The 25,174-nt window shown below is 41.7% G+C and overlaps 1 protein-coding gene across 2 annotated transcripts in view; it reads left to right on the forward strand.

Moving 5' to 3' along the window:
- Nucleotides 1-25,174, forward strand: part of fnbp1l (formin binding protein 1-like) — a 49,385-nt gene that overhangs the window by 22,315 nt on the left and 1,896 nt on the right. Inside the window, exons 2-15 of one of the 2 annotated variants that reach the window (XM_014330619.2) lie at nt 9,702-9,817; nt 11,027-11,077; nt 13,952-14,099; nt 15,099-15,161; nt 16,200-16,304; nt 16,578-16,706; nt 17,295-17,441; nt 17,565-17,798; nt 22,981-23,090; nt 23,282-23,414; nt 23,507-23,601; nt 24,155-24,330; nt 24,416-24,453; nt 24,552-24,672. In XM_014330619.2, the coding sequence (XP_014186105.2) occupies nt 9,702-9,817; nt 11,027-11,077; nt 13,952-14,099; nt 15,099-15,161; nt 16,200-16,304; nt 16,578-16,706; nt 17,295-17,441; nt 17,565-17,798; nt 22,981-23,090; nt 23,282-23,414; nt 23,507-23,601; nt 24,155-24,330; nt 24,416-24,453; nt 24,552-24,672 (1,666 nt within the window). Of the gene's footprint in view, nt 1-9,701; nt 9,818-11,026; nt 11,078-13,951; nt 14,100-15,098; nt 15,162-16,199; nt 16,305-16,577; nt 16,707-17,294; nt 17,442-17,564; nt 17,799-22,980; nt 23,091-23,281; nt 23,415-23,506; nt 23,602-24,154; nt 24,331-24,415; nt 24,454-24,551 lie in introns of both variants that reach the window. The other variant, XM_042216139.1, reaches the window with a different exon arrangement.

Genomic DNA, 25,174 nt, shown 5'->3' on the forward strand with positions numbered 1-25,174 from the left:
ACCGAACCGAAAGCACTGTATCGAACGGTTCAATATCGATACGAGTATTGTTGCACCCCTAATTTATATATTATGGGTTAATGGACGTTGATCTTGTATTTGATGACCTCTTAACGTGCTTGGAAACAGGTGAACATCCACTGTTGCACTGTTGCATTTTTACTTGTAAAAGTACAGTGTTTTCAACCAGCATCTGTTCCAACTTTCCATTTTTCAGTTTGTGTTAAAACATCTGTGTTTATAGTGAGTTTTTCTTTTTAAGCATCTGTAAAGCTTTTTTTCTTTCTAGATATTTTCCTCAAAGTCACAGTTGCTGGAACACAGCAAATGCTGGTTTCTATTAAAGGGGGTCCAGGACCAATGATGGGCCAAAAATGTATGACCTATGCTAGAGAAGTATCTGTTGACAATGGTTAATAATATTCTCAGTTACAATCCAATTTCTTTGCTTTGAACCTCCGCAGATGCCAAGTCATGGTTGCAGTCATGTGAAATCAATTAATAGTTTCCTCTGTAATAACTGCACACATCTGTGAACTCTTGGAGATAATCCTCAAATCTGACAGTAAACACGCAGACTGAAAAACAAATGCTCTGACTATCACATGAGAGGAAACACCCGTGTGCTCACCTCAACCGAACCATTTGCAGTGGTAAACAAAAACACACACCCTGACTGGACAAGAGCTTAGCAGGTTTACATGGGAAAACAGTCTCAGTGTGTGTCTGCAGGCCTGAAGCAGCTCACTGACTCAGAGCAGAGTGTAATCCACAAGACTCACCGATTTGTTTTAATCCACCAAAATGGTCTATAATTTGGACACCTGTGAATCACAGAGTTCCTTTAAGGTTTGTGTGGATAGGCAGGTTTGTTTGTGCAGGGTCACAGTGATGCATGCACTGGTTTCTATTTCTGCTGGGCAAAGAATGAGGCCTGCAAGGCAAAACAAATAGTAGTAGAGGTATAGGTGTGTGTTTTTGCGCATGTGTTTACAGTGTGTAGATAAAAACTGTGTGAAAACGCTCAATTAACTATCTCAATTAACTTTGCAACCTGGCACACTGAGATCTATCCAAACAACACAAATCTAAGGTTAAATACCTTAACCCCCGTACTGTATTTTTGTTGCTGGTTTGAAAGCTAGAAGCTGCGTACGAGAACAGGTGAAAGAACGTGCAGTGCTGTGTGGAGTACTTAAGCATTTAGTAAACCCTCCACCACAGAATCATACTAATGGGATAGAAGAGCTCTCTGAGCGCTCTCTGGGGAGTCAGTTCGAAAAACTGAATAACACCTGTAGCAGAGAGTGAAATGGGTTCAAGAAGCTGGCTGTTCCTGCTGTCTGCAACACAGTTAAGGAGGTAAAGTCGACGGCATGCCAGAGCCCCCTTCTGCTTTGCCCTTAGATGGCAATTGGATGCTGTTCAACACAACAACCTTACAGCAACAAACCCAAGTCTATTCAAATCCACATGCTCACATCAAGGGAAAAAGCAATGTGTGTGTGTTTGTGTAACATTCAGGTACACACACACACTGTGTTTTTACCTCTTGCTCTCTAACAGGGCTGAAGGTAGCCAGGAGTTTTACGCTCAAAATGAACCCACTTTTATTTTTGATGGAGATAAAACAAAATAAAAGACAAAAAAACATTTTGCTGTCCTGTTTTTTTTTTTTTTTTTTAAGTATTTGACTTGATCAGTATCCTCAATAAATCTAAAATCTGCTTATGGCTCAGGCTTCTTTTGCTGGGCTGTGGTTGTGTCATGGCTCACCGTCTGCGTCCCTGTATGCAGACTTAGACAAAATAATTATCTCAAACAGGGCTCGTGCACCAATCTTCCTCCTGTTATCCACTTGTTTTTCTTACCTCCTCTCTCTCTCCAGGCCTCTCCTCCCTCACGCTCCCTCTTCAGCCTCCAACACACACATTTCTGTCTCATCTCCCCACCACATTCCTGGTAGAAATTTCTTTTTTCTTTTTTTGGTTTTTGGGTAGCGTGAGCGCCGATAGACACAGTAAACACACACACACACATAAACACACACATACACACAGTGCAGACATAGCCTGAGGGTCTTCAGTGTGATGCCAGTATTTCAGACAAGTTGACATTTCCCACCCAGTGTCTGCCTTGTGCACACCAGTGTGTGTGTGTGTGTGTGTGTCTGCGTCTGTGTCTGCCTTGTGCACACCAGTGTGTCTTTGTGTTTGTGCGTGCGCGCACCACGCTCTTGAAGAAAACAGTGTGTAATTAGTCTATTGTCTTAGTAGTATTCTCTATGCTAATTAACCTCGCGTTATCCCGTTGAATGCTCCCAGGCTGGCTGAGTATCTGATTGGCTTTGGAAGTGCCGTGTGGCCGTCTGATTGGTTAGCAGGAGGTGTATTTGCTATATAATCTGCACACAAAGAATCTTTAGCCCCTCGCAACTGGGAGCTAAATGACTAATTTATTCTCTCACCCTGAGATTTAAGTTCATTAAAGCAGAGCAGTGCTTTGTTAGAGAGAATCTCAGCCAAAGTAGATTTGTGACCCATTTTTATCATGCTGTGAGCCATTTATTTAGAGATTTCACCATATACCAGCTACAGTGTCATGTGTCCAATTAGTCATGTGTCAGCCTAAAAGTTAAACACTAGTTGTAATGGCCTCACCTTAACACTGACTCTGATATATTGGCTGACATTTTTCTTTGTATGGAATCACATTTGACTCTAAAATACTTTGCCCAAGTCCTGTGACTGCAACACAAACCCAAATCATCACCCCTCCACCACCATGCAGTTTGTATGAAGTGTTTGTGAGTAGGGCTGGGCCATATGATACCGTTCACAGTATCACGGTATAATTTTGTGCAAGGATAAGAAAATGAAATATCGCGATAGAATATGGGTAAAACGCGCATGCGCAGTGCCGTTGTTTTCATACGCACATGACGGAGAATGAGAAGGGCGAAAGCGGGTCGTTAAATGAAACGGATGAACCAGAACTGGTTTGTAAAAATGCTGCAACTTCAGTGGTGTGGAACTGGGTTAGCTTTCGTCCGTCAGATATACAACAAAGTACTGTTTTTGGTAGAGCGTGCTAGCGGGCCGTCGTTATTACCGTGTTTTTTGGAAAGTACAGCACACTTAAAATCCATCCTTTGATTTTTCTGAAAATCGACTGCCCCTTATGTATGAATTCTGGTTGTGTTTACTGACCTCGAAACGATTTTATGTCGTACACGGCGCTTGAAAATCTGTCAAATGTTTCAGTGCGACTTTGCTAAGCTACAAAGCCGCACCGCTTCGTGGATTGTCGGAGCATTGCGGCTATCGTAGGCAGGAGCCTCGCGGAGTGATACATACTGTGCTTCTACCGTATTGTGTGTGTATAACCTCTTTTTAAGTTTTGTGGATATTATACATGGTTATGTTGAGGATATGTCGGCCAATTTCCACTGGAAATGCCTTTTGGTTCAACTGTCAGCAAGGAATTTGCATTTGCACTGTTAAATTTTTATATGACTTTAATGCACATAAAAGCTGCTTGTTTAGAAAATACATTGATGGGTTTGTTTGTTTTGTTTTTTTTGCACTAGTTGTGGAGTTGTAAAGTATTTTGTCTAGTGCCAATTATATTGTCAGTTATATCGTTATCGCAAATTTTCAAATGTATATCGTGATAAATATTTTTGGTCATATCGCACTGCTCTATTTGTGCTGATATGCTGTGTTTGGGGTTTTTGTGGTGCTGTGCATTATAGCCAGACAGCTTCACATTGGCCTCGGCTGTACAAATGACTTTGTCCCAGAAGTTTAGTATATTTTTCATGCAAACCGAAAGCTGTGCTGCGATGTTTTAAGAGAGAAGAAGCAAGGCAACCCATCCAACTAAGCCATACTTGTTCGGTCTTTTTCTAAGTGCATTATCATGAATCCATCATGAACATTTAACATGCAAACGGAGGCCTGTAAAGTCTGACTATCTGATCTTGTGGTGAATTTGCTGGGACATCCACTCCTGGAAAGACTATCTTCCATGTTTTCCATTTGTGAATTCTGTTTTTAACTGTGGAAAGATTGGAAAATTGTTTGGAAGTGGACTTAAAACAAGCTTCCTAGTTTGATGGCCAACAAAAATTGCTTCTTTAAGATCACTGCATCTGCTTTTATAGAAGTTCTCACAGTTGCTTATGATCAATTATTCAAGTGTTTTTGATTATCATTACCTGACTACCGCTCAGTTCCTATGGAACAGCGAGGGTGTACTTGGTTTTGTTTTGTTTTTTTAAGATTTTTTTAAGATTGCAACGACTTTATGAACATTTTCAATCAGCAAACAAGCCTTGGCTATATAAGCTTGTCCACCTTGGAGCTATCTTAAAGTACAGTGTAAGGACAGCATGAAGCTTCACATTTACTGATGTTATGAATTTACCAATCGACCGGCTGTGTTCAGACTGTTCACTAGGACCTGTATCTGTATCTCCCAGCAGAAATAAAGGCTAACTGGAATTGATTGTCATTATTTTTATTTTTTGCTCCCTAGTTTCCTTATAGTGAAATGTTCATGTGTGTTAATGTTCAAAAGCATTACTGCAGCATTGATGTCATCTATGATTCTCAGTCTGGGTTATATAAAGATAATGACAATCTTTTTTTCCACTAGTGAGTCATAAAAGTGGAGTGTGTTATGATTTGACTAGACAGAAAAAAAAATCTGTAATAATCTTTCATCATATTGTAATTAACTGATAGGGAACTTACACTGTTACACCTTCTCTGGTCCGGAATTTTGTTATAATGGGCTAATGGGCATAATGGGTTAAGCAGAGGACATTTACCTGAGCTGGGATTGTGCATGAAGCCAAAGGTCAACATTAATTTATTTTTGATATGCTATCTATGCTAGTTTGGGTGGAGAGACTTAAAAAAAATATTTCCTCTAATTTTTCTGTTTTGTTTTTTTTTAAAGTTTAGACTTTAAAACCAAAAAAATAGCATGGTTTATTTATTTTGTTAAAAGATTTTCAGTTAAAGTATTTTTCGCTCTGGCTAAATGATATCGCTTTCAGTGCAAGTATTTTTATCCCCAGCACACACTGTACAACAGTCCAAATGCATTGTGATGGAGGGGTCTAGTGTTACTGCTGTGTTTGTGGAGGCACCTCTTCCTGTGATTATGTGGGGATTGTGTGACAGGATGTTGTGTTCCTGCTGATGATAATATTGCTGTTAGTTCACCTTTCTGCTGCTTTCAGGGTTCAGCTCGTATGATGTGTGTTATTTTGTGAGCTAGTCTTTTTAAATATCACATAGTATACAAACAGAAACAGTGAAATCAAATCCCAAGGTGTATGTTTATCATTTTAATATTTAATTTGTACATATGAACATTGTTTTGGATCAATGTACCAGCAGTTTAAATATTAAACTTAGTTGATTAGTTGATAGGCACAGCCAAGCAGCACTCTGTTTTCCGTGGATGATGTAGTTCTTTTGGCTCATTAGATGGTGACCTCCAGCTCATACTGGGGAGGTTTGAAACCCAGTGTGAAGTTTCGGAGATGATAATTGGCACCGTTACTGCCTCAAGTAGAGGAGTTTAAGTACCCTGGGGTCTTGTTCACAAGAAATGGAGAGATTGGTAGATGTTGCAGTGAAGAGAAAACTGAGTGTGAAACTGAAGCTATTGATTTACTGGTCAGTCTACCTGCCTGTCCTCACCTGTGTCTGCAGGCTTTGGGCAGTGGAAAAAAGAAGAGATCACGGATACAAACGACAGAAATGAGCTCCCTCTGCTCGTGTTAATACTAGAGTTGTCAATATACTAGAATTTCAAACTCGATACTGAGGAAAATACTTGCTACTCAATACCATTTTCGATACTGCAGGGAAAAGTTTGACCCCGTCCTGCAACAACAGCGTTAGTGATAAAGAAGTCATTTCCTGAAAAAAGTTAAGTTGTGAATTTCCAGCTAATTCTTCCAAATACAAGTTAGAATGAACAAAATAAGCATTTAAGATTCAATTTTAGTGGTTGTATTTGTTTAACAAAAAAATAAAAAATAAAATTCTGATAATATAATTACAGGTCATAACGGGTAAAATGTATTAAAGAGCAAAGAGTATAACAAGTAACACACATAACACATCTCAGTAATTCATTGTAGAATATCATCATTGAAAAGTTCACAATGAATTTTGGATCGAGTTGGGCTAAAATACACTGTGTATACGCTGCGAAACACTGAACCACTCACTGCTTGCATTTTAAATCTGACCACATGGCTGTCTACATCAAAATGAGGAAGACGTTTTAATAAATTATTGTAAAAAAACAAAAAAACCCAACCTCTCATCCACTGCCTCCACTACTCAGTCTGCAGAATGATGATCACTGGTGCAGACTGACTCTAATTGATTGTGTAGGCAGTCTGTCTCCATCTACAAATTGGACGGCAGTTATTTGCAAACCTTCACCAATCTGTCTGAGAGTGATTGCAGTCAGACTGCAGCTGTTTGGAGACTGGTTGCCTCCTGGATGTCTCCTCTATGAGGGAAGAGAACCTGGGACAAACTCTGGAGAAATGAGATCTCTCAGCTGGCTTTGGAACCCTTGGTGTTCCCCTGAACTAGTTGGAAGAGGTTGCTGGGGATGCCTGAGTTTCTCTTCTTAGACTGCAGTCTAACTCTGATAACAGCTGACTGGCTTAACACGGGACTGGATACACAGGTTAAAAAAACTATTGCTGGTCTTGTTACTTAGTACTTACCGTAGTTATGAGGAATACTAGATGTCCAAAAACTGATATTTGACTCCCTGCAGAGAAAGTGTGAGTGGTGCAGGTGCCTTTACTGAGACCAAGCCACATTGCAAATCCCAGATTTAGGCTGCAACTCTTCAACCAGCGTTATTTTCATCCCAGAGAAGACCGGGAAGATGCTGTCATTTCCCCAGTGAGGCAGCCTGTGCTCAGCTTGCCACAAACTACAGGATGAGCTCATACTCGTATTACTTATTCATAGGCACCGTCACAGAGGCTGACGCAACCACAGACAGACATGCTGCTAAAACGAGCCAGACAGGCTGGCAAGAAACAGGGCCGGTACGCATTAACCAGATGCAGCCAGACAGACAGGATGCAGAAAATATTGATCCAAAAGCTCCACCAAAACATGCAGATTGCCGTTCTTTGATTTTTGTTTTTTCACCCTGCTGCTCGGCTTCTTGTTTTGTCTTTGGCTGCTCGGTTTTGGGTGAAATCTTTATGCTTGAATAAGAAAATGTGCCCTTTTGCAGTTTATTTCTCACTTAGAGGAAACTGCCAGCACGCTCCATAGAGACCAATGGGAACTCTGTGTTTCATCCTGCTGCTTGTGTGAACATGCTGGGGTCGCTTTGTTTATCTCACTGGTTGTAATTAGTGAGCATATTCTTTGACTGATGGCTGCTTTTGGACTGCAGCCCCCCCTCTTGTTTGCAGTTTTTGTCTTGAACCAGACAGAATTTCTTCCACACTTCACAGTGGAAACACGATGTTACAAGCTTTAGTGAAGCACTTATTATGGACCTCAGTGGACAGTGGGGAGGAAAACGTGGCAGAATAGTAGAGTGATACATTGAATTCAAGTATAGCAGGAGGGAAAAATGCCTGTCATTTTTAGTAACATGCAGTTTTTTCCACATTGGTTAGAGAAATATGATTTAGAGAAGCTGTTTCTGTGTGTGAACAGAGGTTATAATAATAATAATTATTATAATAATTGCTTTTTGAAATTGCCAGAGAGGGGCATTGCCAAATTTAGGATGGCAGGCTGGTGTGTAGGGTGAACAGTAGATCCCTGTTGGTGGAAATCCGATTCCAGGATGATGTGAAGGGAAGGAGGACGTCCTAGAGTGCTGTGTAGGGATCTGTTGGTGAGGAGGGGGATTTTGTAGGAGATACAGAACTTAACCAGGAGCCAGTGAAGATGCATAAGGGTGGGGGTGATGTGCTGCCAAGGCTTAGGGTGGGTGAGAACTCTGGCAGTTAACTTCTGAACATATTGCTAATGATTTTAAGACCATACTTGGCATTTAAGTATGGGTATCAGTTGCTGCTGACACTGCTGTTCTATGTACACAGCAAGGTAAATTGCAGTATTGTTTCGGCTTCCTTTTGTTCTCTTTGTGTTTGAAGAAAGTAATAACTGGACAAGCAAGGGTTGGCTGTTTCATGTTTGCCTCTGTGACCTTTATTTTTCTCCAGTTCAAGCTTCATGTTGACACACACACGCTCACACACCCACATGCAGCCTACAGCACACAGAGCAGTAGCTCACGTGGCTCACTTGATGGGTATTTTGATGTCAGTGTCCACAGTAGTTGACATATTTCCACCTTTTTGGTTTGATTTTGTCTTAATGGAGAGCTTTCAGTACTTTGAAAAAGTCATGGTGTTCATCTGAGTTGACAGAAGTGACAAGGATGTTCAGTATTTGAGTGAAAAAGGCAGAGTAAGATCCACTATAAAAGCAGTAACAGTGCAAGCTGGTTCCAGCTGAAGAATTGCTACAGCCATTAGCAAATCTACAGCCATTGTGGTGGCCTTGCACAAAACAATTAAGTGACCAGCAACCACCAATGTGGGCTATAGATAAGAGTGTTTGTCCTGGGCAGGGTCCAGGGTTGATTGTGTTTGATGAGGGTGATTGTGGAGCAGGATGCTTGATCGTTTACCGCCATGAGTCAGTGCACTGTGGATAGAAAAAAATAATCTACAATGCAACAAAAAACAAAACAAAAAAAGGTAATATATTAAATTATAAAGTTTAAAATTGTTGCACCACCAGTTTACAGTGAAGTCTTGGTTTCCTTTTCAAAAAACACCTCAAGCAAAGCAACCAGAACCCAAACCCAATGAAGCTTCCAGCAGTTTGAGAGGGATGGACTATAAAGAGCATTTCTGGGATGTAAATGTTCGCCCTGGCTGCTTTCTGTCTGCATTCTTTGCATGCGTATCCTCCGTCTGTGTAAGCGCATGGAGATGTTAACATCTCCTCTTCCAAGCTGAACTGATCCCCTCTGGAGAGTCAGAAACCTTTGACTGCAGGAGCAGGACAATAACTGCAACTACTGCAGTGAACAGATGATCGGTAGCCTGTGAAAAAGAATGATGCAGGACATATTTGACAGTTGTTGCATGCATCATGCTGATTCAACTCATCTGGACATGAAAATGCCTTGTTCACTCACAATAAATGTAAACAGTTGGCCCGAAAACCTTCAGCTGGATGGATTTCAATGAGAATGGATCGAATGTGGGCATGTGGCCACAGACACTGATTTCACTGGCCTTTGGGTTCCTGATCAAACCACCAATAATACTGAAGTCTGAAACAGTATGTCATATGTAATTTGTACGAATCAATCATTATTCCGTCCTCATGCTGATCTTAATTTTGCTGCTTCTGATGTCGAGTCTGCAGCTGATTTATTGTGATTTGTCCACATGTGGTGGTTTAAATCAGGGATGCATGAGATGTACACAGCTCACTAATACTTTTTAGAGCTGAGCCAGCAGAAGGAAATGTGTATCTCATGTGTATGTTCAGAGTCATTCCACATGGACTGCTGAGTAATCTTTGAAATTGAACCCTTTGTTCACCGTGTCCTGAAAATCCTTATTAAATGTGTCTTTTTCTGTCTTACTGTGTTTTTGTCTTTAGGACCAGTTCGAGAATCTGGACAAACACACTCAATGGGGGATTGACTTTCTTGAGCGCTATGCAAAGTTTGTCAAGGAGAGACTGGAGATAGAGCAAAACTATGCCAAGCAGCTACGGTACACACAAACACACACACACACACACATTCAAAATGTCAAATACAGAAAGTTATATTGATATACTTTAAGACAAAAAAAAACATAAAATGCAGCTTTATGAGACACAGATTAAGTGTGATGGTGTTGTCTTTTCCTTCATACACATACTGGGTAATCCTTTGATGCTGAAGATTCTATATTGAAGCTTTTTTTTGTGCATTTGATCAGGCTAATGTAAATGCTGCCACTCCTGGGACTGAATCCCAAATGAATATTTATATCCTTTGGTATAATACAGCTGCGTGTGCACTGTTCGGTTCATTAAGAGCAGTAACACACCAACAGCAAAAAGCCTTTCTTCAAGACAAAAAATGCAATATAGTGAGAATAGTATAAAAGTTTATTCTAGTAATGTATGGAAGATGAAGAAGGTCAGAGATGAAGCCCTGCTTGTTTTGTTTTTTGCTTTTTTTTGCCATAGTTACATGTAGCACACTTAAAAAACAGTCTAAAGCAATGCACTGACAATAGGAATGAAGACCTGAGATGAAATGATGTAAAACAAAAAGAAGGGTAAATATATGTATTTAACAGCAGCCTGTCTTTGTCTCCAGCATGCTCAAAGTCTGAGCTATAACAGCATCAGCACAGTGCCTCGTGTGTTTATTCACTGTGTCTGTTGATTCAACCTTTTTCAAAACTCACCGGGCACGGACCAAGTAACTCACATTTAAAAACCAGTAGAGTCCCACTGGCGGCGCATTTGGGATTTCAAAGGGGGGATATCTCTTGTGAATAGATGGAAAAAAAGACGCACACCGCTGAGGATTTGTGAAGAGTGATCAAAGGTCTGCATGAAACATGTTTCCAGGAAATCAGGCAGAAACTCCTTATTTTGTCACTGATAGCAAGACAACTCGCATGCATGCGTGTGTGTGTGTGTGTGCGCGCGTTCACACACACACATAGAGTTTGTTGCACACACACATTCCTCTGCACTCTAGCTAAATAATTAAATCACACTGTAACTGTAGTTTGTGCTAGCAGAGCCTGAGGGAATGGACAGGCAGAGACTTTGATGTTTAAATGTGTTATTCATCTCTAACAATAAACTATGATGCCTATTTTCTATATGTGTGTGTGTGTGTGTGTACACATGTGTGTGTCTCTCTACCACAGTTAAAATGTCTTACACAAGTCTGCTTCTCTGTGTCTTTTGTCTGTCAGGAACTTGGTGAAGAAATATTGTCCAAAGCGCTCCAAAGATGAGGAGCCGAGGTGAGTAACCTTAAGTGTCTGTGTTTCTGCTTTTGTTTACTTGTCGGATGTCTGCAGACGGTAAGAGCGGAAAAGGCCTGTGGGACACTTTATAAATACTGTTTGTCCGTTGGAAGGACCCAGACGCTGTCTTTGATGCCATGGCATACGTGTGCTAAAAAAATAAAAAATAAAAAAAAATTACTAAAAATGTCAAAACTGTTCAGTCTTTGTTTTTCTGTTCTTTAATTGTAAGCAAAAGCCACAGCCGAATCACATGACTGATTTTTGATTTTCATTAAGTAGAAAAGGATAATACACCATTAAGCTGCGAGTTTGTGAAGGCTGATGTCTTACAAACAAAAGTCTGTGAGAATGTGGATTCTTTGTTTCTTTGTTTGAAGGTTTGGAGACACAGTTTTCTTTAGAAAGTTGGCACGCACTCATCATGGATGTAAATATTTTCGCTATCTTGGGTTTCAGTAAATTCTAGATGCATAACATGCAAATGACTCAGGAATTTATTATGGGTTTCCTAAAATATGTTTTAAGTTGAAATTAAATATACATAGCCAACAATATACTTGCACTGTCTTTCAGAGGTACTAAAAGTTTCAAAATGTGTTGACAAGGCACTCACAATTTCTGTGAGTGATCCTGACTGATCACAGCTGCAGCTTCTTTTCTTATAGATTTTCTTTTCACAACACTCGTCAGTCTGACCAAGAACAGTAAAAAAGTCCAGGGTGCTCAGTTCAGATCTGAAGAGGAGAACTGTAGATTCACACGCGTCTATAATGTTTCTTGCAGCCATTTCTAAGGCCCCAGTCACACAGACCTAGAGACCAGTTGGCAACTGCCTGGCAACCACTGGGCACTGTGGAAGAATGAGTATAATTTGACCAGTTGTGAGTGGCTGTTGATGGTTCCTGGCAGTTGTCGGGAAATCTCTTGTTAAAGCTCCAGTTATGCAGGCCAAGAGACTGGTCAGTGACTGCCTGGTAGCCACAGGACACTGGGGAACAATGTGCATTCCCTGAATGGTTGGTGAACGGTTGTGGAAGGTTGTTGGTGAAATTGGTCTTAGAGGTATATCATGCTGCAGTGAAAACCTCCTAGCAAGAGCAGATTGCCACAGCTGTCCGTAGTTTGTGTAGAAGAAACCAGCTTCTCTGCGACTCTCTAATTTCACCCAGCTTACAGCCTTCAGAAACGACACATTTTTCCCTTGGGACATGACGTGACCAGCGGGTTGCCAACTGGTTTCTGGGCCCATGTGCCTGAGAGCTCCAGAGTTTAATGTTTGCAGAACATCAGGTGAAAAGTACAAGTTGCTGGGGAGGATATCCATTTAGCTTAGGTCTGAAAGAGAGGCTGGCTGTCACCCTGAGATGAGTTGGTTCAGATGGTCAGAAGAAAAAAAAAAATCCTCCAAGACATCAGTGAAACATCAATGTCACAGTCTGCTGTGAAGAAGCTTCACATCGCCATGGACTGATAGGCTGTTGTCCAAGAAAGATGCATGTTCTCTAGTACTGAGAGCTTCTGGAAATTAAATGGTCAGATGAGTCACACCTTTAGATGCAACTTTGTTTTGTAGGCGTAAAAGTGAGGAACGAGAGCACTGTACCCATGATAAGGAAGAAGGTAGACTGCCTCAGCATAACCTCAAACTGCCATTTGAAGCTTGGACTCAGCTGGGCAGTGACCTCAGTCACACATTAAGGCTGCCTCTGAAATATATAAAACAACTAAAAGTCAGTTGCCAGGAAAACAACCATTTCAATTTAACTCCACTAATCCTTCCTAGAAGAGCAACCAGAAATTGTGCCAGAAACTTGTTGACACCAGAAGCACCTGGTAAAGGTGCAGCTTCCTGAGAGTCACTTTTTTTTTTAAACCAGGTGCGCTGCATGTAAAGTATGTATACCCTGTATTTATTTCTGCAAAAATTAAAGCTTTGATTTAAATGATGTTTGCAGTGTAATCATTCAGCCTCAAAACAACAACAGTTCACAGAAATAATTGAAAGGCCAATATTAACAAAACATTCACCTCCATGATGAATGTATGTAAGCTTCTAACTGCAGCGGGATACGTTAAAATGAGTTCCACACCAGTTTGAGTGTCATTTATATGTAACTAAAGAATATGACACAAATTTAAAAAAAAAAACTAAATAAAGCAGTGCAGAATGTTTGGATGTAGTTTGTTTGGAGCAGGGATCAGAATCAGCCTAGCAAAGACTCCAGTCCGGCCCACTGGACAGCTATGGAAAATGTAAAGAAGAGCATAAATTTTGGAGTTGTAACTGCATTTTCATACATTTAGGCGATAAAGACCTTCCACATGGTATTCCACATTGATAATACATCAATGTAATTAAGTAATAGATTAAACAATGGAATGACTGAAAGGTTCCTGTATTTCACTATCTAAATATGTCCATTGAGCTACCAGATCCTTTCCTGTAACTTTACACATTTATTTCTTACAATTTAAGCCCAAAGAGCAGTGCTGGCCCATTTCTTTCATTTACTACTGCCGTGTATGTATATGTGTATGTATGTATATATTATATATTATATTATATTTTTTTTTTTTTTTTTTTTTTTTTTTCAAAACTGAGACATGCTGTTGCAGTTTCACTTCTTTTTCTTATATTAAGATATTTCAGGACTAAATGTGTAGATAAACTTCTTTACACTATAAAAAACAAAGGGAGTTTCACTGATCCTGCCCACTTAAGATCAAAGGGAGATGCACCCATGATGTAAAATGAGTTTGATGTCCCTGGCTTAGAGTTTATGTTTTTGTGCATATGCGTGTAGTACACTACAAGACACGGGACATGTTATGTCTTAATCACGTGTTAATTATGTGTCTCTCCTGCAGGTTCACGTCATGTCTGTCTTTCTACTCCATACTCAATGAGCTTAATGACTATGCCGGTCAGAGGGAGGTGGTGGCGGAGGAGATGGCTCACAGGGTTTATGGCGAGCTGATGAGGTACAGCCAGGACCTGAAAGCTGAGAGGAAGCATGTGAGTACATTAACATGTTCATATTTCACTGCTCCCGCTGCGTGCCACTGAACAAAAGCCAAACATGTGCTTTCTTTTCTGTCTGTTTTCAGCTCATTCGCTGTTAGATCACATTTGTCAAAGAAACTGTTGCTTCCTGTCATAAAACGGATGTTGCTGTTTGCCCTTAACATCCGCTGTGTCGCCTTCATATGAATTTGTGTTCTGCTTGGCTTTACTTAAGAGGATAAATATGTTGGATGTAATGTTAACCATCTGTCTTTTCCACCATCTGCTGATGGCAAAAAGTGAAAGGCTAAAAGCCATGCGTTTGGGGGAAAACAGCGCCCTCTGCTGGTTTTGTGCTCTATAGCAATCAACACTCATTCTTGTAGGGACAGTAGTATCTTAGGATTACACCAACATGATAGTGGTTTTTGTTTGTATTTAGATGTTTAAAGACTACATATAGGTTTAGGATCAGGACGTTTTAATAGCAGGTGGGTGGGGCTGCAGCTAGAGAGACTTCGTGATATCCTTCGTAGCAGCTCAAGTCTTTCCCATCTATAATATAATCTTTGAACAGAGTAACTGTACATTTAGGATTGAAAAGCATGAAAGGTTGGCATAGATTCTAATGCTGGCAGAGAAGTGCTGTCCATTCTTTCGTTTATAATATATTATCACAAATATACTAATATCAGTGTGGCAACAATCCCAGCTGAACAGCCACTGCAGTATTAGTCTTATAAACTTTTAAGTGCATCACATAGTTCTCAATATGCATGTCAACAGATTCATTTCCATGACAATCGCACAAACTAAGGCGTCTGGTACAGCTGAGGACATTTACTGCTTTAGTAACTGAACTGAACTCTTCCTTCAAGTAATTGTTGTTATATATGTGACTGTGACACAGAGTCCAGTAATTTTGTATTTGTACACATATTTATATGTATTTTCTGCTTCTGTGTAAATGTGTCTCGTTGTGTGTGTTTGTGTGTGTGCATAAATGAGCAGCATCTACAGGAGGGCAGAAAGGCCCAGCAGCATTTGGATCACTGCTGGAAACAGATGGACAATGTAAGTGAGGCGAGAAGGAGGAGGTTTGAGTAGAAAAATGTACTGTTTAGTGTAAATATCATCTGCTCAGGACAGCCGGCTTTATTCATCTCATACTTGTTTGCATGAGGAATGTAAGATATGTTAACAAAGGTAACAGAAGGACTAATAGGATCCACTTTATCCCCCACTTTCACACGTTACATTATTTATACAAGAATGAAATATGCAATTTCAGGGTACTTGCATTTGATTTTAGCATTTCACTATCTGTGCTAATTTATATATATAAACACATATATATGTATGTATGTATATGTAATATTGTAATATTAAAGCACATGTTTCTGAGTGTGAAAAGACAGCTGGGTTCCTTTCTTCTTCCTGGCAAACTTCCCAGTCTGCAGGGACTGAAGACAGGGGCCAAGACCAGGAAACACACTGAAAAAACACACATACACAGAGACCTCAGTGCAGACCAACCCCTCCCACAGCAAGGCAAGGCCCATGTGCCGCATTTGGCCCCTGACAGGCCTGCTTTTTGGCTCTTTACGGGCTCAAGAGAGAGAAAGAAGGAGCGAGAGATTGCATTTGTTCATCTGAGATCATTCACTTGCGTGAGCTGAGTTATTTTACACCAGTGCTCATTACAAGACCTCTCTGTAATCACAACAACTCCAAAATAAACGTAAATAAAAAAAGTTAATAATTCTTATCTTTTCACATTTCCTGGCCCGAGGCCCATTAGTTGAGTTCAGTGCTGCACAACCATTCGAGTGTTTCAGTGTGTGGGCTGCGTGACTTTAATGGTGACTACCTGGTGACTGAACTGTAATGTCTCAGCTATTCGCTGCGTTTCCTTCACTGGTAATGTAACCCAGATGGCTTGGCAGGAAATAAACTATCCTCCTCTCTGATTCATCTCCCTCTCATTCACATATTTTTTTTATTTTTACATTTTTTTTATTGAGACATGAAATGGAGAGGCTGCGAAAATGTTAGATAATCTTTTGATTACTCAATTTATTTAAAATTGTGCGTTTATTTTCTCCCTTTCAGAGTAAAAAGAAATTTGAAAGAGAGTGCAAAGAAGCAGAGAAGTCCCAGATCACCTACGAGCGGCTAGATAATGACATCAACGCCACCAAATCAGAGGTGGAGAAGGTAGGAAGCCCCCACCTGTAATAACACCGTTATGTGCCTTAAACTGTAAGATGCTGTGGTAGCAGTCTCCTCAGTTTGTTTGCACTGTGGGATCTATGCAATGACGTGACTTTTCCCTCCTTTTGAAAATTGGAAAACACAGTATTTGAATTTGTTATGACTTCAGAATTAGTCGTAGCACCGTGATGCATGTGATTTATAATGTGGACAGACTGGAGGTTGGTGGGACATCAGTGACTGTTGATGTTGTGTTGGTGTGTATGATCTGTTCAGGCCAAAGCCCAGTTCTACATGCGCACTCACGCGGCTGATGAGAGCAAGAACGAGTACGCCGCTCAGCTCCAGAGCTTCAATGCAGAGCAGTGGAAACATTTCCACAGTGCCATACCACAGATCTTTAAGGTAACTCAGACATGTTGAACTGTAGCTCTGGCTCTCTCTCTACAGCACACCTTCCTCCCCTCACACAGAACCTGTCACAACACATAGTCCCTCCTCCATGAACCTGGAGGTTTCTTCCTGTTAAAAGGGAGATTTTCCATCCCACTGTCGCCAAGTGCGTGCTCATGGAGGAGGGGGGTGGGTTGGGTTGGGTGTTGGGGGGTCATTTGATTTTATTGAGGGGTCTTTACCTTACAATATAAAGGACCTTGAAGAGGTTGTTGTTGTTATTTGGCTCAATATAAATAAAACTGAAACGATTTGAAGGGAATTGTACCTTCAAGCCCACGTTGTTATTTACTGACACAATCTCACTGATTCTTTTTCATTGTTTTTCAATGACTTTGTATAAAGGTTTCCATTTCAGTGAAAGCATAGTGCTCTGTGTTAGTGACCCATTAAATGTTTAACACATGGCTTTAACTGATCTTCTAACCAGTGTTTGTCATTAAAAGGATCTGCTTGCAGGGGTTTGCACGTGTGTCTATGTGTGTGTAGTACTTGGCTACTTCCTAGTGTTGATTCCATTTCCTGTGCTCTGTGTAACAGAATCTGCAGAACATGGATGAACGTCGGACGGTAAAGCTTGGAGAGACATATCGAAGCTTTGCTGAGGCAGAGCGGAGAGTTATTCCCATCATCTCCAAATGTCTAGAGGGAATGGTTTCAGCTGCCAAGGCTGTAGACGAGCGAAGGGTAAGTGTAGGAAGAAAGGAAAAAGAGCGGTTATTGCTAGCATCTTCAGAAATCTGTCTGTCTAGACGTGGGGTTGGTGTTTGGATAAAGATAGGAAAACTTATTTTCCTCCTCACTTCCCAGGATTCAGCAATAGTTGTGGAGTCATTCAAATCTGGCTTTGAACCTCCTGCTGACTTCCCCTTCGAGGACTTCAGTCAGAATTTGAGCAGAACGGGCTCAGATGGTACCATCAGCAACACGCCCAAAGGAGACAGAGACCGAGAGCGAGACGGGGCACCGGGGCCACGATCTGATCCGAAACACCCCATGAGCAGAACCAAGAACAAGCTCTGGCTGTTTGGGAAGAAACCAAAGGTACAGGAAGTGATGAATGCTTCTTGTTGTTGAATAATTCACCCTTGTGGACCTGTTCATGTTAGTCTATCAAATGGTCTGTATTTGTATAGCGCTTTACACTATACACAGTCATCCACCCATTCACACACAAATTCACACACTGGTGATGGCAGCTACATTATAGCCACAGCCACCCTGGGGCGCACTGACAGGCGAGGCTGGCGGACACTGGCGCCACCGGGCCCTCTGACCACCACCAGTAGGCAACGGGTGAAGTGTCTTGCCCAAGGACACAACGACCGAGACAGTCGCAGCCGGGGCTCGAACCGGCAACCTTCCGATTACAAGACGAACGCCCAACTCTTGAGCCACGATCGCCCCTAATCAAAATATAGACCTAAAAAAATAATAGTGTCATAACGTAAAACATCCAGAAAAGATCTGAAAATTTCTGTTTGCAGGTGAATTTGGAGTTATTTACCCATAATCCTTAGATGTTTATCACTCAGTAGGATCTTTATAAGGGCTCTCCATAGTGACCTACATACCTACATTGCACTAGAGCGTGTTCTTTAACAGACTTCATACATACAGTCAGACAGCTTTATTAGGAGCTCATTTGATTTTAACCGTCCCTGCCCTTTACATCATACATTTTTCTCTTACAGAGTCATTTTTTTTGCATATTTTCAGATATTATTAATGTTATTCCCCCATATTTAATCACTTCCTCTGGATCAAGCTTGTATTCTCAGCTCGCGTTGAGCTGCAGCTTTTTTTTTTTTGTCACCTTTCCAATAACAACACCCTCAAATGCTTCCTCCAACACACTCCTTGGACCTTGCCCCTCTCCATAAAGACCGTATTGATCAATCATTAACTGCCTGCTGTTGGTTCATCTGAGCGTCATCATTTCTTTTTAAAGACTGTGTGGCTTAGATTTGACATCACTTCTTTTCAACAGAGAGCTCCCCCGATCCACGTTGACAGAAAAATGTTAAAGTCAAACTGATCTCAGTTTGGAATAAACGGTGTCCACGCCGGGCTCCAGCAATCATGTGAAGAAGCTGATTGAGATTGATTTTTCAGGAGATTTGATGAGTTGCATGTGGAGGTTTTTGGTAGATCTCTACAACAAAAATGTGCTGAGTTAGAGGATTCGACTGTGGATGGATTATGATGGCTGAACCACTAAAGGACTCGCATGCAGAGCTCGTACCAGCAGAGTGGGGAAAGCACCCTTTTCATCTGGATTGTTTGCATTCGAATCAGATAAACTGAATATGTATTTGTGTATGTGTCACTTTTTTTGAACAAATTAGCGTCATAAACTTACTTCCTGTTTTATTTTCAAAGTTTATTAGGTTTAAAGGGCTCGGCGAATTAAATGTAGAAGTTCCAGCGATCGTTAAAACCCAGAATTTCATCCTGATCTAAAACGACCTGCCGTCAGGAGAAACACTGCACCGTGAATCCAATAAGTCATCCTGACCTCTGGCTCTGTCCTCTCTTCCTGCCCCCCACCCAGTCCCCCGCCTGTTCTCCTCCTCCACCACCTTCCTCCTCTCGTCCCTGGTCCACCTCCCAGTTATTCCTTGCACGCCGGTTTAGTTCTGACCTCGTCAGCCACTACCTATCTGAGATAAAGACTACAGTTCCCAGAATCCCGCGAAATTTGCGGAGCCTGAGGAGAGGGGTGAGACAGACAGTAGTGCCTGTAGTGTGTTCGAGTGAGACAGGTTGATGTGTTTTTTGGTTTTCGATTCTTCTACAGGCTGTCTGCAGGCCCTCTGTGAACGATAACAATCTTGACTTACACAATGAGCACAAAAAGCACACTTTCAGTTTTGACCTGGATCGTTTAACTACTTTTGTCCTTGATTGATGAATACATCGAGCCCATACATTGTCGTTTGACTTGAGAAACTTGCAGACACCCTAAAATATGATTTCTTCTTCTCATTTCTCCTTTTTTTCCTGTTTTCCCTTCCTCCCATATCCTCCACCCTCTGCTTTTCTTTTTATCTCTCGTTCTTTTTTCTCTTGGTGTGATTATTTTGCTTCCTTCATGTATAAGATGGAATTTTGCTCTAATCCCAAGACGGAGGATCCTTGGTGATTGACGGTGTGTCGGTGTGCGAGGGATTCAGAGGGTATTTTTGGCATTGTGGCTGCAGTGATGTATTTGTGGGAGGCATACAAAATAAAAACAGAGATGCCAACATCAGACGTGTTGTGCAGATGTTGGTCTGAGGCTGTAGTTGTAGTGTGTGTGTGTGTCGCTCTGCTAATGGCTTCATTCAGCTGTCAGACAGAGCTTTTTGCTCTCTCACAGTTTTAACACAAACATGTGAATAACATTCAGACTCCGTTTCAGTCCTCAGCTTTAATTGGCTTTTATTCCTTTCAGGTCTGTCAGCTTCATCTGTGATTGGCGGCTTTTTGTTTGGTCTACTAAATTTGATGCAATCTGAGAGTTTAAACAAATGTGCAAGGCGGCATATTTTAGCAAGTGTTTATGATAATGGATTCATTTTGAGTGCATCTCTTTGAGCCGCTTTATTCTTCTTGGACAGGGTAAAAACAAAGCAGTATACTGTTAACAGTAGATTCATGGATAGATGGATAGTTGATGAAGTACCAGTATGGAACGTGATAATATCTTGCAATTTGAAGCCCTGTTATTGGATCGTACTTTGTTTACCTCCATGTCCGCCAGCATGAATCTGCCATCTTTACTCACAGGTACTGTGCCTGTGAATATAACACGCACTGCTCGCTGCTGATCTTTGACAAAATGCATCTGCGCTCCTGTGTTATTGCTCAGGTGCAGCCATGCCTGGGCCATGTATGAACGGGGACAGAGGATTAAAAAAAAAAAAAAAAAAAAAAAAAAAAAAAAATCTTATGCTGCTGAATTTGGAGCACGGTGTTCATTCTACTTTACAGATGATGTGAGGACATTTTAAAATGAAAAATTTCAGTTAGAAAATGCTTGTTTTTGTAGACCTAGTATGAGTTTTATAAAATATTGTGCAAGGTCCATATTATTCTGCAGCTGCTTTTATTGTGAGGCTCTGCCGTGAAATGTAAAACAGGGCAGGATCAAGTCAATACGATTAATTTTTATTTATTGAGCAACCTCTTGGCGACAGTGGGAAGGAAAATGTTTTTTTTAACAGGAAGAAAACCTCCAGCAGAACCAGGCTCAGGGAGAGGCAGCCATATGCAGCGACCGATTGGGGGTGAGGGATGGGAGACGAGACTGAAGACACACCGTGGAAGAGAGTTTGACTTGGTTAGGAAGCTGCCGATGAGCCATTTAGCAGCACAGCATATGACATTTTATAGGACTGGGTCAGAGCCTGTAGTCAGACCTCCCTGAGCAAGATGGCAGCAGCAGCAGCAGCAAGCCCGGCTTTATGTGGAGAATGAACTGTGGAGTGACTGTTGTGCTGCCACCTGCTGTCAAAGAGCAGAGTAGCACAAAGCCAGCAGCAGGATGCAGTACTTTACAAGACATTCCTTTAAATGTGAACTGTGACTCAAACGCTCTGCAGGCTGTCACTGCCCACACATTGGGTAGTTGGGATGTTGTTATTTGATGCAAGAACATGTTTTTAACTAGTTTACCAGTACGTTTGTTGCTCTCTGTTAGTTTAGTGTTTTCCTTTGTCCCTTAATGAATCAGCAAGAAATCTTCCCACCATGAGAATCTCCTGAGTTATGGAAAGTGCTGTAACTTTGCACCAAAAACAAGCAGGAGTGGTGTGTACCTGTGAAAGCGTAAAACACAATCAGCGGGAAGTTTCACAGGGGGGACACACACGCTGCTGCTGTGTTTAGTAAACACGAGGTGCTGGACCACACTGAGAACGCACACAGTAAACACATCCAGTAACCAGTGTGAACACTCTTCTGACAACTAACAGCATCCACTGTTGTTCTCTCTTTTTTTGTTAATGTGTGACGGCTCAGTGGTCAGTGAAGATGGTAAGTGAGTCTGCGTGAGTGTGTAGACTAGTGCTGTTGAGAAGACTCGGCCATGTAGGTGCCAGTGCATCTAACCTCACCATGTAGGACTCCCATAGTGTCCAACACACAGTGCACAGCCCAGTAGTGTTAGCTGGCCACTTCCTCTCCAGGTAGAATAGATTTCCTGTTGTCTGTCAGTACAAACAGTACATGTGGATCCTCACGAATACAGACTTCCTCAGTTTTAGAGGAACAGCTGTTGTTCCTGTCAGCTGCATTCAGAGCTGTTTATTAGGCTATATATAAATTATTTATATTATTATCATGCTTTATATATTTTCTGCTATGGAATTGATGAAGCAGACTCATCACACCATGAGTGGACTTTAAGGCCAGCACAGTGTGTGAGCTGTCCCTTTGAGCTCACATTAATCCAGTCTTCATGTTTTCCCTCTACACTGTGCTGCTGTTTGTCCCTGCAGATTATTTTGGTGTGAGTCGCCCAGCTAAGCAAGTGAAGCATGCAGCTAGCTAGCGTTACAGTTCAGTATTTGCATACCGTCACGAGCCCGCGTCACAGGCGGAGGCACACTGATAAGGCTGGTGGTGCATGGATAGGAAGGTTTGTTTGTGGTGTTATTTTCACTAGCTAGGTCGTGCTTTGTGGAAGAAAATGTTTGTTTTTTTTCTTTAATGTATATTTTTTTGAGCATTGTGGAAAAGTCACGTTGATTAGTTCCCCTTTTTTCAAATTAAGGCACACATCTCTCCAGCTGATGTCTCAAGAATGAGGCGACTCGCATCAAAGCACTCTAGATGGATATTTACTACTGAAGATCAAAGGTTTGATTTGGTGGTCTTCTTTAAAATTCAGAGAAAGGGAAAACAGCAATGTGAACATTTCCATGACAACCGAACAAATGAATTGCTGATGAAGCTCTTTTGACAGTTTCTGGATCAGAGGCTCTAGAAAAGCTGCTGTTTCTTTCACCTCTAACATTTGAGCTGCTTATTTCCACAACAAACCAGCTCACGCTGCAGCATCTGGGCTCCTAATGGAAATGAGTCGCTGGTGTAATTGCATCTTAACAAAGAAGCAAATGCAATAAGCTTTGTTGCTTTTGTTGTGCTTTCTGGGGATCATTCTCTGGCATCACTCATCTAAAGTTAATCAATTCCGCGACAGAGTCTAATCCTGTTTTTGTTTTGTTTTTTCCTGCCCCAGGCACCGTCTCTGGAGGATTTCAGCCACTTACCTCCTGAGCAGAGGAGGAAGCGACTGCAGCAGAGGATTGATGAACTCAACAGAGAGCTCCAGAAAGAGATGGATCAGAGGTAAGACACTGGCCAAGCCATCCAAACCAGCAAGATTGTAGGAAACCTGCTCTGGATCTTACAACTGTTAAATGATGTCACTGTCAGATATTTCCATCCAGGATCCAGGTTCGCTTTTATGGCCCTCGAACTGTTTATCGCCATCAGTCTGCTCTATAAGCTTCGCTTGCTTGCTTGTGTGTTTCTGTCAGAGATGCTCTGAACAAGATGAAGGACGTGTATGAGAAGAATCCTCAGATGGGAGACCCCAACAGCCTGCAGCCCAAAATATCAGAGACCATTTGTAACATGGAGAAACTGCGCTCCGAAATCCACAAAAATGAGGTAAAGACAGGACAACAAGGTCTCAGTCATTATCTACATGCAGCTTCTGGCCACCTGTTGAAATGTATACTAATGAACCGTGTCACTGACAGACGTGGTTGTCTGAGGTGGAGGGAAAGCAAAGCTCCAGAGGAGACAGAAGGCACAGCGCTGATAACCATCACCATGGTCCTCAAGGCAGAGAGAGGTATCAAATGTTCCCGTCTTTTCTTTGGAGCACTTATGTTCCTCACTGAAAATGGGCCTTTGTTTTTCACTGTTCAGAAAAGTTAAAGAAACAGATTGAAAACACATCAGATCTCAATCATGCACCAGAGTTAGGACTTAAAGGATGAAAAGATGCCACATCTTTGGATGGAAATGAAAGGGCAGATTTCAGAGATAGCCCAAAAATCAAATCAAAGAAAACTGATGCAGCAAGCTTGTCCACTTTGCTGAATTTAATTGCGGCAGCTGAAATTGGTATTCAGCGGCTGGTCTCGCCCCCACGTCCTTTCATTTTTCTGTCCAGCATATTTTCTACAACTTTATTCAGTTTTCTTTATATAGCTCCAAATCACAACAACAGTTGCCTCAAAGCAGTACAAATGTTTCATGGGCCAAAGTAAAGCCTTTTCCCTTTTTTGGTCACCATTTTTCCATGTGTACTCTCGATGCACGCTGGTTCTTGTTTATCTTCTAAATCAAATATAAGTGTGACCAGTCCCGTGCACACTAAGCTCACGCCTGTTTCCTGTCAGCCCTGAGGGCAGTTACACAGACGACACCAGCCAGGAGCATCAAACGCCTCATCACCGGCCCGGTCCAGCGCAGCCTCGACATCCCAACCCCGACCCACACGAGTTCGACGACGAGTTCGACGACGACGACCCTCTGCCTGTCATCGGACACTGCAAAGCGCTCTACTCGTTTGACGGTAAGCACATGCAGTCTGAACTGAGCTGGTTACAGAGTATCAAGCCTGATGTGGTCTAAGTGTCCTGTTTTTGTTTGACTCTCAGGTCAGAACGAGGGCACGCTAGTGATGGCAGAAGACGAGGTGAGACTCTTGAGTTTGATTTGAATGGTGCAATTTGAAAACTCATCTCCGGTGAGTCGTGGGAGAGCGTGAAGTCCTGACTGTCTGCCTGCCCGCAGGTGTTGTACATCATCGAGGAGGACAAAGGCGACGGGTGGACGCGGGCGAGGAAGCAGAGCGGGGAGGAGGGCTACGTTCCCACTTCCTACGTAGAAATCACGCTGGAGAAAAACAGCAAAGGTGCCGTCACCTACATCTGAGGCTCCGCTGTCCTCTGTCTGTCATGCTCTCCATGTCTGCCTGCTTCTCAGTGTAACACCACTAAAAGGAAAAGAGACATCACTGTGAAACATCTGCATGGACTCCTGTCGTCTTGTTTGCCTCGTTTCCATCCCATCCCTTCCCTTCATCCTGCACGCCCGCTCATTCTTTTAACCCCATAATCACTCGTCTTCCTCTCATACCTGCGATGTTTCTAAGCACAAACAGGAAGGACTCATCGTGCAGTGTTTGAGCGATTTGTGTGTAATATATGAGGCATTCATGTGCGCATCCACCGCTGTATGTAAGCTACACCTCTTCTCCTAGATCAAATGAATTAAGATTGTTTTATATTATACGTTAGAAAGACTTTATTTTTATTTTAACACGTATTCTAATTATTTTACTGTCTATGTTATTTTTAACTGGAGATGATCAAATTCTTGATTTTAAGCTCTTGACATGTCTGTGTTTATTGAAA

This window comes from Haplochromis burtoni, unplaced genomic scaffold (assembly GCF_018398535.1).
Source record: "Haplochromis burtoni strain Fernald_Lab_line unplaced genomic scaffold, NCSU_Asbu1 Contig_929, whole genome shotgun sequence".
Lineage (NCBI taxonomy): Eukaryota > Metazoa > Chordata > Actinopteri > Cichliformes > Cichlidae > Haplochromis > Haplochromis burtoni.